The 18,478-nt window shown below is 35.7% G+C and overlaps 1 protein-coding gene across 2 annotated transcripts; it reads right to left on the reverse strand.

Annotated features, from left to right (window-relative positions):
* Nucleotides 1–12: 12 nt before the first annotated feature.
* Nucleotides 13–17,221, reverse strand: LOC117782193 (protein FAM107B). Of its 2 annotated transcripts, none has more exons than XM_034619200.1 (3): nt 16,456–17,221; nt 942–1,140; nt 13–880 (listed from the first exon to the last, which is right to left on the reverse strand). In XM_034619200.1, exons 2-3 carry the CDS (start codon nt 1,091–1,093, stop codon nt 595–597), a joined length of 438 nt encoding a protein of 145 aa, XP_034475091.1. In that variant the 5' UTR covers nt 1,094–1,140; nt 16,456–17,221; the 3' UTR covers nt 13–594. The 2 variants fall into 2 exon arrangements, with proteins under 2 accessions (XP_034475091.1, XP_034475090.1); XM_034619199.1 differs by lacking the exon at nt 16,456–17,221 and adding an exon at nt 4,879–5,021.
* Between the last annotated feature and the right edge of the window lie 1,257 nt (nt 17,222–18,478).

An 18,478-nucleotide genomic window follows, 5' to 3' on the forward strand; every position in this document is an offset into this window, starting at 1 on the left:
ATATTGTATATATAGTGTTTTGTAATTTGTTTTAATTGGTTTTTGCATTTGCAACTTTAATCAATTTCGAATTATCGCAACCGCTTGACATAAAATAGTTGCATGCGATAATCATCATATACATATACTATACATATATATTAGGTATTATCAATCTGGCTTAATCGAAACATATTCGCTCAGGCTTATATACTAAAAGCTACAACTGCCCTGTTCTCACACATCAATATCGCAATCTATGACTATACCTAAACGTATATATATATATATCTCATTCAGCCAATTCGGTTTGTTTCGGAAGAAGAAATGCTTTAAGAAACTAAAACTTTATACAATTTTTACACGCACAAGTTAATCATAATAATTAAAATTATAATCGTAAATCGTAAATTATATTAATGTATCGTCATACACATAAATGATAATGGCTTAAGAGTTAAGAATTAATATCAAAGTTAATCATAAGCAAATATAGAAGGTTAGTCGGGGATTGTAACACGTAGAAAAACATATATATAATATAGTTAAATAATTAAACAGAATTTTGGTTAGTTCACAACTAAAATTAAATTATAATTTTAAGTTTTGTTTAGATTAATTGGGCGCATGCGCCGTTCGCAGCTTGGCGCGCACATTCAGATACTCGGGATTCACATATTGACGATCCTCGGCATCCTCCGCATCCTGTCGTTGTGCCGCCGCCTCGTGCTTCTGGGCCCGTTCCATGATGACACGCCCCAGTTCCCCCTTCAGACCTGGTATGCCACCAACGAGTTCCGCTTCCGGTGAATGTTGCTCGGCCGCAGCTGCCGCATGACGCTCCTTCTGCTTCTCATACGCCCGCTGCAGCTCCGTCTTCTGATTCAGCACACTTTTTCCACTAAAACATGTAATTTTAAATAAGTATATAGATTAAGTAGTTGTTCAAGAATTCTACTCACATTCTCGCGTTGAACTTGAGCTCGCGATGGAGTTCTTTGCGATCAATATTCTCCATGCAGGGATTAATCAATTTCTTTGGCAATATGAGACCCTCGGCATCGGTCTGAACGCCTGTGGGCGTGGCTGGTGGTGAACTCGACATGGACATCATCGTTCCCGCTGTGTCGATCTCTGTCAAGCTCTGTGCTCGCGTTGTATCTGCAAGTAATGTACACAAAAGACATTCTGTTTAATGCAAATCTTTGAACTTTCTACAATAACTACTCGTAAATCTCTCTCCTGTTGCAAAGTTTAATTGGCACTTGGCCTTCGTTCCATAAATCAAACAATGCAGCAACAACAACAACAACAACAAACACAACTACTACTAAGCTACAAAATAAAAAAATCAGACAAAAGACCGGCAAATGTCTTGGTCGATGTCTTCTCGAGTTGCCTTTCGTTTATTAAGGTTAAATATTTCTTGGCATTCATGTCATTGTCAATTTGTTGTTACACAAAAAAAGCAAAGAAAAAAGCAAAAACCAACATAATAATAATAAAAAATAAAAAAAATGAGAAAAGCAACGCGACGCCAACTTGGTAGAAGCAACTACAAACATCAGACCGACAGAGCAGTCAATGTTAAGATTCTTTCTTGCTTTCTTGGCACTATCTTCTTTTTAAGCTCTTTGTGTTTTGTTCGCTCATCGCCATAATAACCCACATTTAGGCGCACATTTCTGGAGCATCAAGAACAACAACAACAACAACAACAACAACAGCATAATAAATAAAGAACTTAAGCCAGAACCTTAACTAGATTAATAGGTGGAAGATAAGGGCCAAAAAGCATCACATAACTGCAAATGCCGTTAAAATTTTGCTGGTGAGACAAATCACATTGTGAAAGTAATCAACAATTTTATGTCTTTCTCTTTACAAATCTTCGAAAATGGGAACGATTTTTAATTGTTAATACTCTACAAAATTCAACGAAGCAAAAATATTGAAAATTAGTTATAAAAAAAACAATAGTTTTAGGCTTTTGTTAAGCATAAATTAACAATGATGATATCTGTGCTTACTGTATGAGTAATCATTAATAAAAAGTAAATAGCATTTAAAAGCATTTAAGATGTATCTATTTAATATATAAACTCAGACCTTATATTTACCGACTCTAAATACTAAATACCCTGCACATGAGCCTCACATATCGGAGAACTAGCAAAACAAATATTTAATGACTTTAGCTTTTATGGTCGTGAGATGCAAAAGTTAACGAATGGTAAAAAGTAATATTAAAAAAGCATGAAATAAGTTTAGCAACGGTTTTTAATGCTTTTAGGCCTATGTACTGCACTATATCATTGACGAAGTGAGTATATTTTCTTTCATTTGTTTAAGAAAACTGCACAAACTAAAATTTAATGACTTTAGCTTATATGGACTTATGAGATCAATGCGGAAGTCAATGAATGCTCACAAGTAATTAAACAATAGCGTGAAATGGGCTTAGCTAAAATTTTATAAAGCTGTTTTGTGCGTATGTATGCTGTGAATACCCCGTAAAACTGACAGAATGATACCATATATTATTAAGTTATTTAACAGATAAAATCGACTTGATATATTTTTTTTATGTAAATATTTTCATCGTTTATTTCGTAAATTAAAGAATTTGCTGTTTTACAAAAATAATACAAGTTAGTCACGCAAATTTAAGATAGTAACTGTAGCTGATCTAGTTATTCATATACATATTTTAAATTCATTATTATTTGTCTAACTGTAAAGTTACAATAATATGGTGAACGTCTGTACTTGTATGTCATGCCTAGTTTAACTGGAAACTCGATTTGGTTCTAGTTAAAATTAACTTTCTTGCATTGCGGGTCATCAAAGTAAATTATCCAAACCGTAAACATGTACAGTTCAAATGAAAGACAAAAACTTTCATTCAGACACGATAATATTACAAGTTTTCAAATGATAAATTACAAAGACACACAGACATATGAGTACTATATAAAGAAGTCTTGATTTATGTGCAACTCGCATAAGGTCTCATTGTCTGGTTCATTGTGGGTCGAAGACGAGACTAGGGAGTGTGTCTTGCTGGTCACTTGGTGAAAACAAATTGCATATAATTAGTATGGTATGGTATGGTATGGGTATGGTATGGGTATGGTATGGCGGGTACCCTTATAAAGACATGACTTAATTTCACACCAACACATGCGTTTCTCATTAGATCGCTTAAATTGTGCGGGTTTTCTAATAAGGCATCCGCTTGAATTGCGCAAGTGAAAACTTGTTAAACTGCAGTTGTATGTAATCGTCATCGTAATCGAAATTGCATTCGTAATGGTCATCGGCATGTCCAACTATAGCCGAATAGAAGACATAATCAAAGTGAGGCCCCAGAATGTGGAGCCAACATTTATTGCCACTAAAATGCAAATGCAAAATGAATCCAAATTAATCAATAAAGATTTGCATACAATTTCCGACTGTGCAACACACTCTATGAATACACATATGTGTGTTTAAAGAAAATACTTTGTCATATATTTCATGATTAAAGTTGCCTGATGATCGAGCTCAAAAGGTTAAAAGATCGTGGCTCGTCGTGTGTCACGGCCAAGCTTAAAAAGAAACATAAGAAAACAGCAAAAGCAACGAATAATAAATATGAATTGAAATTCATGTTGAGAAATTAGTGATAATTTGTTGGAATTGTTGTCGCTTACGAAATTCATTGATTGATCGATGGGAAAAACTGTGTCAACTCGAACTTTGAGCTCCTCAATTGGCCCTTTATTCGAGTTGATAGAGTTAATACTCTTTCAATTGCCTAGTATTATTTTCATTGTACTGCAGTTGAATGAACTCAAACGGAGGCTTTACAGAAGACACTTTTTAACACTGTGTGAAGCAAAAATTAAAAGCCCAGTAAATAGACGCATTTAAAGTGAAAAAAAAATCTATTAATTGTTCAGAAGCTGGAAAAATTAGTCAAGCGACATGTTTTAAGCCGTTTTCAACACCTAAGCCACTTAAAGAAAAACTTATGCTGCACAGTTAATAGGTCTTACAACATTAGGTATAAAGAAAAACGTAAACTAAAGAGATATTGTTTTTAGCTTTACGAATAGATTTCTAAACAGATGTTAAACAACTGTGATCAATAAGTTTATATTTTCATCAAAATTTTTATCGCTACTGAAGAAGAACTTAAACTGAGCAGTTTACAAATTTTTCAAAACTTAACAAAGAAAACTATAAATATAGTTAATTTTTTTTATCAACTGGTTTCTTAATGTCCTTTTAGGACACAATGAAAGGAATCATTAAAGAGCTGCTCCAACAATATTTAAAAAAGAACATCTTTTGAGTATTTCAGATATTATCAGGTTAAGCACACAAGTTCTACACTTTTTCACCACAGCATTTTGCTTAAGGCGAACTCTGCACAATCTTTAATATGTAACTGTCAGAGAAGATCTGTATAGTATTTAAATCATGTTAACACTCTTTTTTCTTACAAGTCTCAATCCGTGTTTTGAGTGTGAAATTGAATACATTTATCATTGTTTCTTTTCATCTTGTATTCATTTCAATCTCGAGCACGGATCTTTGAATACTTAAGGCACTTCTGGCTACATTCCCAAAGCACACACTACACACACTTTCACACACACACACACACACACACAAAGATCTATCGGGGAAACAAGATTTTTGTTTGTTGTTAGCATCTAAAACACGCCTCAAGCTTTGCAATTGCAAGACATTTTCGAATATTTATGACCAGGTTAACACCAGAGACACAATCTCGATTTCACCTGCACATACAAAACAAACACTCACACACACATTTGCACTTAAAGAAGTATCTTTGTTGTGCATCTAAAGAGCATTTGTTGTAGTAATAGGGACTTTTCGACTCACTTTCAAAGATCGACATGCGATTCATGATGCTCGTCGAGATGTGCGGCCCTGGACGTTGCATGATTGTGTTATCGTGCTTGTGGCACGTTGCAACAACAAGCTATTAATGTGTTTATAGCTTTTAGCCGTGTTTGTTTTCTACGGCTAATTGAAAAAGCCAAATGGCCGACGCTGTCAATCGATCAATCAATCAAACAACTGACTGTTGTTGTTCTAATGTGCCAGTGCATTTGTTGTTGCTCAGAGTGCATTCACCATGTTACCACTTGCACTTTTTGCACTTTCGCTTTCTGCCGCACAACTCGTGTTCTTATCAATGCAACTTATGGCTTCAAACTGCTGGTAACCGTATCCAAAACCCGAGCCCGTACCCCGAATCGGACTCGGACGCGGACTGAGATGTGGACTTGCAACGCCTGCAATCGATTGCCAGCCACGAATGCAGCGTGTGGCAAACGTAAAGCGGTTGCTATAACTTTTTGCTATTTTTGGCTTCCTCATTTGTTGCAGCAGCAGCTGAAAGCAGCAAACAGCAGCTCAGTGAACAGCCGACGAGCAGCGTGCCACCCAAAAATGGGTGGTGGTTTTGTCGCTTTTGTGGCTTATGCAACACGACGCAATGGCGACAAGTGACCCAAATTTTCGCTCTCTCTGTGTATGTGTGTTGCACAAACAGAGAGACAGCGATAGCAGGCAACATGCTAAAATTGCAGCATTGTTTTATCCTTACGCTGCAAGCACGAAAGTGAAAGCTTTTATTCAACAATCCCCCAATACCAACCCCTTCTACCCCATCCTTAACCTCACGCTCAAATCGAATCAAACCTTCCTTTATAACATATGAACAGATTGCAGCGAATACACTTACAGAAATCAGAGTCCTGCTTTATTTTCATTTTCATATCAACTTTAAATTAATTTATACTAACTAAATTATTTTATTATGAAAATAACATAGTTATTTCCATCAATAATTCTCAAATTCTAAATAAGTATATAATAATTAAATTATTTTCGTTAACAATTTAAAATTAAAATTCATCAATTAAGTTTGAGCTCTCACAAAGCAATACATTTATTTATATTTAAACTCAAAATAGAAATTAACCAATTTTCGCTCATTAATTATTATTAACAATTATAATTCTTAATCTTTGTAATTTTAAAATAACAATTTCATCATTCAACTTTGCACGATTTCACAATTCTAGGCAATTACAATAGCCTTGAGTTCAATTACCTCGCAGGCGAATGCAACACAGCTGTTTACACACACGCACTGACAAAAGCTGATTGCTACAATTTCCATATTTGTGTATGCAAACAATGCCATTTTCTTAAAGCTCTTATCAATCATTACGTAAACATGACACGTTATATGCGCAGTTTAAATTTTAATTTATATAATCATAAAACAGTTAAAAAAAATAACTTTACTTTTTAGTTAAAAGCTCAAACTATTAAGGCAGAACTCGAAAAAACAAGAAAGTTCAAGTAAAAATTACTGAAGGTAATAAAAGTAATAAAATAAATCCGAAAAATAAGTATTCCCAAAATTAGTATACATAACTAATTTCAATTATAAATAAAACTAAGCAGCCTATTTTAAATAGTATGCTGTTTTAACGGAGCTAAGGCAGCAATATACCGTAGCAGGAGTGTAAACAGATTTAAGTATAGTTTTACATCTTTCATCCATATGTATCTTTATCTATTCTTTTTTGTTAGTGTATGGATGTTTTGCAGCCTCCAGATATTGATGCAATGCGTTACCTTGACCTGCAGACACTTTGTGGCAAGTTTGTTGCTATTGTTGTGGCAGCTGCACACGTTTTACACAAGGCCAAAGCTTTGTAGAAGCTGTGCACAATCATTGGTTGTCGCTAGCCCCGCCACAGTATCTACGTGTGTGTGTATCTGTGCGCCACATTTCAGGGGCAAGCGTAGGAGCTGCCTGGCAGGCAGGAAAAGCCCCCCTAAAAAAAAAAAAGGAAAACGTTGTCCAGGCCTTTGCTGTTCGCCTGGTAATAATTGGCTCCATGGAGAAAATGGCCGCTTCACAGGCACAGGGAAAACACGCACACACTCGAATACACACCTACACAAACACACAGAGAGAGATTGCAGCGTCTAAGACATTCGTGCAACTTCTTGGCCAACAAGTCACACTCCACTCTCAGGCGTCTTCGCCATATGAGAGCAGGCCATAAAGTTGAGTTTGAGTTGCTTTAATTGGGGGAGAAAGAGCAGAGAAATGTTGAGAGAGTGGGAGGGGAGTTGACGTAGGGGTAGGGGAGTTTGTTGGCGCCATTCAACAACTCTAACTCAAATACTCCGCCTCGAAAGAGCAGGCGCACAGCATTCGCAGCCAGGTGGCAGCCAGCAGGCAGGAGCAACAGGAGTCACAAACAGGAGCAATGACGTCATCAGCACAGGAGTATTGTCTGTGAGCTTTGCAAAGCGCAAGGCGAAAAGCTCAGCGTTGGAAGCTTTCCAAATACGACCCCTACAACAGGTCATTGGGCTCTGACGTCACAAAGCTGATTGGTTGCCAGGGTAAAGCACAAATCGAGGGGTGGAGAGTAACCCCCTTCCAACATTTGCACTCGGCAAAAACATCAATAAATAGATTTCCCTGATTTTTCAACAGGATAGCAGAAAATCGCAAACGACGACAACATTTTTGTATATACGCACAGGAGCTTTATTGTTGCGTCGCGGGGGTTGTTGCAACACCCTGTGGAACGGGAGTTTCACAACAACAAACAGCCCCCCAATCAGCTGTGCTTTGCTCTATGCAAAAGGGGTGCGTTCCATTTAAATACATATAAGCAAGTGAGCTCCTTTCTTTGGAATGTTTTCGAGTTTAAATAAATATTTGCAGCTGCTACAAAAACATTTTAAAACCGTTTCGAGAATTTTGTTTATTCAAAATTTGTTTATTTTGGCAATTGAAAACTGTTTAAATAATATTCCTGCTAAATTTTCAAACACTTTTTAAATAGTGCAAAGAATAAGCTAAATTATTTCAGCTATGCATCTTTTGAGTGAGAGTACAGTGGTGCCTCGTTAACGCTTTGCTGAAAGTGTTAATTTCAATAACAATCTTAAATACAATTTACATGAGTTTTTATCACACATTTGTCACGTTACAATGTTGTTATTATTTTAGTTAAACGCGACTTACTCCCCAAAGAATTCTCAGTATTTCCCAGTAAGTTTCCAAGTACATAATACACGTATCCCTATCAATATCATTGTAGGCGCGTGTTAGTCATTGCGATTTCTGTTTACTATTTATTTGTGTTTGTATTGGTATTTTCTTATTGTTATTGTTATTGGCTTGTTTGTCTGCTTTGACATTAAACGGGCCGAAAATGCGACACACGCGATACCTTAAAGGCCTCGACCTCAAGGGATATCACCCTCACCAAGCCCCAACCCCAACCACAACCACAACCACACCTTATGTACATGTTCACATTGGCAAGTCAATTTTTTTATACCCTATATCACATAGAAAATGGAAAGTAAAGTAAGGATTTTTGAACAGCAAACTCTGGTATTTGGAAAGTCAATTTTTTATACCCCATATTATATGGAAAATAGTAAGTAAAGCAAGGATACTATTCTTAAACAGGCAAATTCAGATATTTTGAATTCGTTTTATTTATTTTTATTTTTTTAATAATTTTAATATTATTGATCATTAAATTGTCATCTAGAAGACTGTTGTCGGACATTTAATGTTGTTGCTTTATAACCACTAACAATAGTGAATCCTTGACCCAACTGTGTTTTTTTGGACAGTCTTAATACCATCCAGTATCTCTCGGATAGCCTCTATTTCTCTGTTGTTAAATTATAAATTCAACAGTTCTTCTATATATTCATAAATTTTTCCAGTGTAAACTTTGGTGTTTCATTCAACTCAGCCCTTTGGATTTCTCTTGACTTCAGATTTTTGGTGTTATTTGCAACTTTTTTGGTCATGTGAGCCAAAAATATTAATATCGCATTTTTGGCAATTCCAACCAGGTTTCCAGAAGTATACATGGTTACGTTCAATATTCTAGGACTTTTCCAAAGTGGTTCCTTAATTGTTCCAGCAATATGATGCACGTGCTCTACAAGAACATGTGGTCCATGACAGAATTTTTCTAAAAATTCATAAGCCCATGTACTGTGCTTGAGAGCGTGCTATCCTTTGACAATGTGAGTGCTCGAGATTTTATTTTTTATATGATGTTTATATTGTAAATATTTCATAACTATCGCATAAGAAACAGACGAGTTACTTTAGAAGATTACCCTTGAATCCCTAGACTTTGAGTATATTTCTGCCTTCTTTCTGTGATTTTCAATCTTATTTATCTTTCTGTCTCTCTCTTAAGAAACTTTCAAGTTATTTTAGAAAAATTCCTACTCCGAGTATCATTCCCTATAGAGCAACCTCCTTATATAGGGTACCTTAACTTGCTTTATTCCCTTCCCCCTATTGTTTTGTTCGCTTTTCAATTTTAGTGGCGTGTCAGAATTTATTGGCCCGCTCATTTTGTGGCCCATTAATGGGAGATTGGGGGCGAAAAGGCCATTTATACGCTCAGCTGACTCATGAATGAGAAATTAGCTGGCATCTTCCCCTATCGCTTTCAGGTGCCGACTGTTTGTTGTCTCATGCCTCATGCAACGTTGCAACGTGTAGTGTGCACCACACAGTGGGAGATGCATCTGCAGCAGCCGTTGGCACCACAGGAAGTGGCATTCCAAAAGTTGCAATTGCATTCACAATTCACAATGTAAGCCAGCTGTAAAGTGGCTTACATGGCTTTCACTCTCAACCAGAGCTATTCACTCAGTCAGTCATTTAGTCACACACTCATTCAGTCATTCATTCAATTGCTCATTCAGCCAGTTTGACGCAGTCAGCGTCGACATCGTTTGTCGTCTTGTTTGCGCTTTTAGTAATAATTTTCGAATTTTCAGCCAGTTTTGTAGTCTTGTTTTTGCCAGCCACTTGACAAGTGCCTCCATAAAGAAAATAAAATATAAAAAAACAGGGTATAAGAAACCGGACACATTTTCATTGCGCAATGGACAGACAGCTGATGTTACGAGTAAACTGACCTCTTCTGTGAATTTTTGTTTGTCTAACAAATTGTACAACTATTTTTCAGTATCCACATGTCGAGGTTCGTTTATTCCACGAATTGAACTAAAAATTCTATGGCTTGTTTATAAAATAAACGAGAATGGAATGGGGGTGGGGAGGGGGGGTTAAGTTTTTCTCTCTCACATGTGGCGTTCTCGTTTGGCATTCCCCATAAACAACCGAGTGAAAAACACACATCTAAAAGGCAACGCGCATAAACATTTACGATAAACAAATTGCGGCTGGCAGCACATTAAAAGCAACAACAAACAACTATGAAATTGAATATAAATGAAGAATGAACTAGAAGATGCTCTTTAAAAAAAAAGTAATGTTAAAATGCATTGAAACCCAAACTTTCACTAACCGATTTTTAACTACCACTTAAACGAGGGAAGTTTTCTGATTATACCCCTTTCCTTGACACTTTTTCCAAAAAAAAAATATGATATTTGTAGTTCGATGTATTACTTGCAGATTGATCGACAACTCGTTTTTTTTTTTTCAAAACAAATGTGTGAAAATTCTCCGCGATACTCATTTTAGTTTTTCAACTTTATCTATATTTTTACAACACCATATAACCTCTTTCAACTCTTGCTTTTACAGGGTACAACATACCCGTTTTAGTCACTCAGTCGTTAGCATTTTTCCGAGTTCATTTAAAGAAAATTTCGTAATCCAGAAAGAAAAAAATGTATATAAAGAGCTAATCAAGCGATATTCATATCTGGAGTACAACGTGCACGTCAGACACATCGAAGAAAGCTTATCAACATCTGCAAAGCACAAAAATATTTTGAATGAATTTCCATGACTGTTCAGATTTTGTAATCGGAGAGAAATAATGGGAGAATAAATAAAGAAATGTGTAAGAATGAGCTAACTTTATTCTTTTAAATATCTATCTTTATTGTCTGTTAATTAGGATATTTGTGGAGTAGGGGAGTAATCGTTAAAAAAATCTCGGTTGTTGTGATATTTTTAACAAAAAACACAAACCAAAAAAAGTTCAGAAAGCATTTTCAGAATCAACGTGAAACACTTTCATATGATACAGGGTATTTTTAAGAAAATTACTTTAAAAATTTATCTCAAATTGCGATAATCCCACAGCCTTGAGTTGTGTCTTTTATCTTTAAGCAAATATTTTTTATTTCGGTCATAATACATTAAACAACAAATTGTTGAATTAATGATAGATAAGCGATTTTATTGAGGATTTTTTCATAATTTTAAGTAATCGCCATATGGCAAGTAAAACTGAAGAAATCCGAATGAACTTGAAGTGGTCTGAAATATGAATCATAAAATATATAAATTTTAAATATTGCTCAAAGAAGTGTGCGTTCTAGAGATCTTCCACTGTAATATGTACTTCAATGTATAGTGGCTAGGTTATGAAATTCTCTTTATAGATTTGAGATTTTGCAATGTTCTTTTTATTGAAATGCAATCACAATTAATTATATGCCTGCCGATCAACATTTTATGATCGATAAAGCTATAAAAAAAAGTATTTTTTTTTTTTTATAGCTAAATTAATGCTATAACATTTCAATGATTCAGGGAACTTCCTAAATAGTTCTACTTAAGTAGCAATATAATGTTGTTGATGACTATAAACATGCAATTGCCGATCTCATTACAGTGCCTTTAAAAAGTATGCATAAATGCGATCATTTACAACTTGATTTCCTTGTCTGTATTGCGTCATAGGCAACACCCTCCCTCCCCCATCCCCTTGAACTCGGCAGCCCAACAAGTTAGCGTTAAAATATTTCACACAGCGGCGTCTTTGAAAGAAATATCTTAAATCATAATGCGTGTAAGTGAGCATTACAACAAATGGCCTTCATAAGTTGGCTTAAACCATCGACAAACCACAACAACAATTTCACAATTAGGCAATCAAAAGCAGAAAAGTAACGTTTAGCTTTTAACAAGAAATTGCCACAGTATTTGTGTTGCATGCGAGTGAAAGAGATGCAAAATAACACTGGCATTTTATGTAATGCGACGAGACGCATAAAAATTGCAACAATTAACAAATAAAACACACAGATGGCAACAATTCAAGCTAAACAATTAAACAAAAGTTACCAGAAAATCAAAACAAGCTAACGCACTTGGCCTTTCACTTTTAGCCATGTTAAGATGGTCGTAAATCGAAATAATAGAGTTGTTATCAAGTACTTGCAAATACATTTAATTCTCGAAAAAGTGGAAATTCAGTTCTGTATATTTAAGCTAAAATTCATTTTTGTTACTTTCTCAACCTAAAAAAAAAACTTGCTTGCTTGCGTTATGTTTATGAACATAACAACAGCAGAACATTAACAGTGTAGCAATAATAATAACGCTCACACGATGTGTGTGTCTCGCATGCAACAAGTTTCTTTACATTGAAATATCCAAATGTTCACAGGAAATCATCAAAATGTGCAAGCGCAAGTTGAATATATCCAATAAGACTTTTTGTCTCACACATATGCACACGCACGCACTGCTCTAGCTCTTGCTTATTATTTTTGTTGCTTTTGATTTTGCTCTCTTGCTTTGGGTGCCAAAGGTGCACACACAAACAGCCAAGCAATCGAATGACGCGAGAGTGTGTGTTTAGAGAGGAAGAGAGAGAGCGACACCCGATTGGATAGCTTATTTGCTCACTTGCCCCCTTCCACCCATTGCAAAGGCGAGTTATATTTGTAGCCAAACTGCGTGTGGGGTTGCAAAGGCAAGAAAAACGAAAGCGTCGTTACTTTGGACATTGCACAGTGGTTGCCAGGCAATAGATCGGGCGCACAGATTATGCATAAGAAACATTAAAAGTGAACACCGTTGAAAATCAATGTACAGTGGCTCTGAGCTGATTTGACTTTAATTGAAATTATATTTTAATTTAAAAGAGAGAAAGAGCACACATTTGTTAATATTTTTTTAAACTTAGTCAAAGTATTTATATTTTATTTATTCTACAAATTATCCCTGAATAAAGCTATAGGAGCAAAACATAGCTGCAGTTGTAGTGGGTCAAATAAGATGTGACCCACTGTATATGCGAATGTGTGTGTATGCATTAACAGTTGTTTATTACTTGTACCACTGTGGATGATGGTGACGACAAGCGGTTGAAAAGTCAAAGTCAAATGCAAGACATACTAAAACAACAGCAAACAAAAACAATAACAATAATAATAATAAAAATAATACTAATAGCAACAACAACTACAACAATCAACTATGCACATACATATGTGCGCACAAAAAGCAAAAACAAGTTTTCACTTTTATTTTGTTTTGAGTTACTCAGGTTACTTCAATGAGGATATGGGGGAGCGAGTGAGAGGGGGAAGTCTGCTTCATGTGGCATTCAATTGCATTTGCTTGTTGTTTTTGTTTTTGTTACTATTATTATTGCTGCTGCTGTGGCAAATTGTGGCCATAATGATGAATTGCATAAGCCGGAATCGCAATCGCAATCCGTTTCTTCTCATCGGCTCATCCGCTTATGGGCAAATGCAAGCGAGAGAGTAAAAGAGAGAGTGATTGAGTTAGAGAGAGCAAAGCTCACTCAAAAGCTAAAGCTGACTTATCAAAGCACACAAAACATGACCATATTAAGTAAATACAACACACAAATGTCTATTTGCGGCTAATCGACAACAAAACCAAATGAAACAACAATAATAATGATGATATGTAATCAAACACACCCCCCGCCCCTTTATCTGAACACACGCGTATTCATTCATGCCGTTAGCTTAAGCTCATTCTTATTCTCGTTTTCATTTATTGTCTTTTGTTTTATTCTTCTCTTTTTTTTATTTTGAGGGACCGTCGCGGCCTTGCCTTGGCGCTCTTTCCAAATTCAAATCCGAATCCAATTCCCATTTCGTCGAGTGGGGTGTGTGTATTGAGAGCACCGTAATTGGAAGTTGGTATGGGAATGGCTTTGCATTTGTATTTGTTTTTGCGCCTTTTTGTTATTGTTTGCTTTACACTGCTAATTTTGGCATTGCAAAAGCGACGTATGAGTGCAAAACAAAAGCGAGAGGTAACGAGCTTAAGCCAAGATGCGTCATAAAGGCAAATTACGCTTTAGAAGCTCCAGCTGTTCTGAAATGGCAACAATGTGAAATGAAATGTGCAAAGTAAATTTGCGGATTAAGCTTTTTGTGTGAGATAATAGCTGATAAATGAATTGGCTTTAAATACATACATACATTCGTTTGTGTACCAAATTTAATTGATGATTGGAATGTACGCTGGCAATCAATCAAATTGCAGATCAACTGAACACACACAATTACAATGTTACACACACACACTCCATCAATCATTATCGCATTATGCAAAGCTCAACCAATCCGAAAATGTAAAAACGAAAAACAATTAGAAATTCAATTCATTGACAAAAATCATATTCAGGATGAGTGTCAAGTCATGTGACTGTAGTGCGTTCCAATACGATAGCGAGTGATATTAAAAGGGCTCTCTCTCACACACACACATGCACAGCAGTGAGCACGAGGCTGGCATGCTAATCACACAAATACGAAAAGAGCAAGCGGCAAGAACAACAATGAAGCAGCAAAAGACAAATACAAACACAATATAAACAACAACTCGCCTGGCAACTGGAAATGAGAGTCGCTGTCGACTTGCTGCCCTTTGCTTGGCGCCTGTTCAAATAAGTTTCAAATTTTGACAAATAAAACCATGGTTTTGTAATTTACGAGCGCCTTGACTACACATAATCATCATGATTGAGCGACAGTTGAGTGGAGTTCCCACGCCCATTATTCGCACTCAGAACCAAACCGGTTTCAGGACTCGCTCTCTTGTCGTCCCTTTATTTTGGGCTCCTCCATTTCGTTAGAGCGCACTAAAAAGGGATTAAACGCGAGTATGTGTTTAGTTATGAGTGTTTGTGGGGTGAGGTGTGGTGGGTTGTGGTGGAGTTTGAGTTAACCAAAGGAAGCTGCAACAGCGTCATCTCCCCAACTGTCTAGACATTTCATTACCGACACAAGCACAAACTCAACACACACACACACAGAGGACACAGTAGAAGAAGAACAGTAGAGGTTGTTTGAGGCCGAGGCACAGTGAACCCAACTGTCGTTAGATCACCTCTAATGATAATGTTGTGGTCGTTTTATTGGTTTTGCGGCTTATGTTCATTCTACATACATATGTATTTATCTGCGTGTGTGCGATTGTCTGAGCTTCTATGTATGTATGTAGGTGCAATAAACGTGTATTTATTCTCTTATCGGTTATTACATTTATACACGTACACATGTACTGACTGGAGTGGGTTAACTTCAAGTAAATATATTAGATTTTATTTGCAATAGAAATTTATTGATGAAATAAAAATAAATATAAAAAAATTAATTAAATGCAATTCGAAGCGATCAGCTCAGAAGAAATTTTCCACTTATTTTATTTAAACCTATTTTTTAATCCAAATAAATAAAATTATTAAAGTGTAATTTTTTTTTTCAATTTTTATGATCTTCAAATTTTAATATTATTTTTATTTAATAATAATTAATTTATAAGGATACATTTCTTTATTAATTTAAAGACAAAAATACAAAAAAAATGTTTCGCTTTTTTTGCTATACAAAACAAATATGTTTTCGTACAAAATATTTTCCCATTAGTCAACGTTTTCGGTTAGAGCACCTGAAAATACTGCATTGATTTGACTTATCGTCGTAATTTTTGTAATTTGAATCTTGCAATATCATAATTTAGGGAGGTGCAACACCGTCTTCTCTTCAAGCAAACTCATTAGCAGTTTCTCGTTACTCAAAATGCAATTAGGCTAAGCAGACTTAAGCGTTACTCGTCTATTTCCTGAAAGAGAAGATGGGAAGTCGACTTCGCTCACTCCCTAGATAAGTAATTATTGCATTATATAAGGAATTTTATATAATGAAAATGCATTTGATACAGCAGCTTAGGAAACAAAGACCTCGACAAGGAAATAATCTGTTATCAGATAATTTCTATCTACATAAATAAGTCTACATCTGGGATTCTTTTATTTTTTGTTCGTACGAACCTCGTTTCATTTAGGGTTGCGACTCACTGCATTTCGTTACAGTGCATTAATCATTTCGTAATCCCTAACTTTCCTCACTGTCAACCCACTGAGAGTAACTGGAATTTTAAAATTAAAGTCAGCTTTGCAACCACTGTGCAAGTGACAGGCTTGTCAAGGACTCCTTACACACTCGATATGTCTGCAAAGGTCGTACACTCACACACACACACACACGCACACGTGCAATCATAGGAGCCTTGACTTTTGCACTTTCGTCAAATGGAAGCAGCAGACGAGACGCGAAAAACAACAAAAAGACATCAAAATACTGCATTAAAAAAATGTGAAGATTAAAGAAACTCACCACTTAGACAAATGCTTCAGGTGTCGTCGCCTTCTGGGCGTCCTTTTTGTGCTGTGGTGAATAAGGCGGTGCGAGATGAAACTGGAATTTAGTTTGGTGCGTCTTCGTCGTCTGTTTTGATTTCGTTGTTGTTGTTGCTGATGCTGCCACCGAAGTTGCTGTTGTTGTTTTTATTATATCAACTGCTCTCAGCTGCTTGTGTTTGTATTGGTATTTTCTTGTTTTTTTTCCGCTTCGTTTGTGTGTTTTATAAATCCTTTTGTTTCGCATACGTTTTTTGGCGCGCAATTTTCGTTTGTCTCGTTGTTTCAAGCACACACGCGAAACCGTTTTGTTGCCGTTGTTGTCGATGTTGTTACTGTTGTTATTATTATTGCTGTCATTTGCATTTCACGTTTTGCTGCTTGCCTAATACAAAACAACGGCTACAAACACAATAACAACAAACAAAAACACACACACTCGCACATTAACACATACAGATAGGGAAAACTGAAGGAAGCTGCGTCCGTTTTCTCTCTTTTCTTTCTTTCCTTTTAATGACTTCTTTTAGTTTTTGTTTACCCACTGCAATTGCAATTAACTAAGCAAATAATATTGAAATACAATTTTTTTTTGTTTGTTATTTTTCAGTTGAAACTCATTTAAATCTGTTCGGTGACTGAGGCTCCGACTCCGAGCGACGGCGACAAAAAGCGACACGAAAAAACTGACGTCCGTCTCGATTGCGCGTTTAAAACGAACTGAGAGGCAGAAGCAAAACAAAAAACACTGAGAGCCAAAGTCAAAACAAGAAAAAATGCTGATCTTTTACGAGAGTCGACTTTCAAATACCCTGTAAGCTTAAATACAGCTTTGAAAATACATAATGAATTAAATATTTCAATTAAAAAATAAAGCTTACTTGCTAGTAAAGCATAATATGGAATTTATTAACATTAATACTAAATAAAAGTATGATCCGCTGTATAGAAGAAACGCTACCGCAGGGTGAATTGTGCTAGTGCGGAGCTACTTATACATTTTTTTCATAGGGTATGCAGTTGAGTGGTTTCTCTGTCCCGCTCTCGCTCTCACACATTGCTTAAAATGCTTCATTTTTTGAATGTTTACTGAAGTGCAGAGAGCGAACGAAACATTGGAATGGAACGCTGGATGTAAATACATCTGTATGTATGATATATGTATGTATGTATATACGAAATTTTGGCAATTGGATGCCAATAGTATGTTAATATGTGAAAAAATATAATGTAGATTAATAAATAGGTAATCAAACTGTAATTCTAATAACTAAGTAAATAGTTGTATTATAATTATTCTTAAAATTTTTGTAAAATAGCGAGTATTTATGTCAAATTGGGTATTTGTTTCCATATAAAGTATGTTAAGGATTTATAAATTTGTGCGCGATTATGTGTATCGTTGATAAGAACACCACATAAAAACTAAGCGATACCAGCATTTAAATTATTTTCAAGTTTATTTATTGTGTTATCATCTAAATTTTGTACTACGTCGAACTTATAGCTGATATCACTATTAAAACTTTGTTCACTATAAACAAAAAAAAAACCGAATTGCATATTAAAAATTTCTATTTATAGAGATTTAAGCAGAATGTACAATTTCCTACATGACAGTTTAAAAGAGACCCTCACTCACTGTCAAGGTTTATTGTATTATCAGCACCCCTGCTAAACTGTGCACTTGAATTTAGATATTTATATTTGGTAGGGTGTCTAACATTTTAAAGTGTTTCATCAATTGTATTTATTAGATCATGAAGCACAAGCATAATCAACGCAAATTAACTAAATAGATGGCATTGACATGGGGGGAAACCAGAAAAGCTCAAACTGCGCATTTCAAAAACACGCGCCAACTTATGGGGAACGTTTGAGCAACAACGAATCAGGGGAAAGCTCGCTGCAATAGCATAATGCGTGCGAGTGAGATGACAGCTGTGTGCTAAGCGAGAACGGTTTCAACTTCCAACGGCAAAAAACGTGGTCTCAATGAG

Source organism: Drosophila innubila (genome assembly GCF_004354385.1).
Source record: "Drosophila innubila isolate TH190305 chromosome 2L unlocalized genomic scaffold, UK_Dinn_1.0 4_B_2L, whole genome shotgun sequence".
Classification (NCBI taxonomy): Eukaryota; Metazoa; Arthropoda; class Insecta; order Diptera; family Drosophilidae; genus Drosophila; species Drosophila innubila.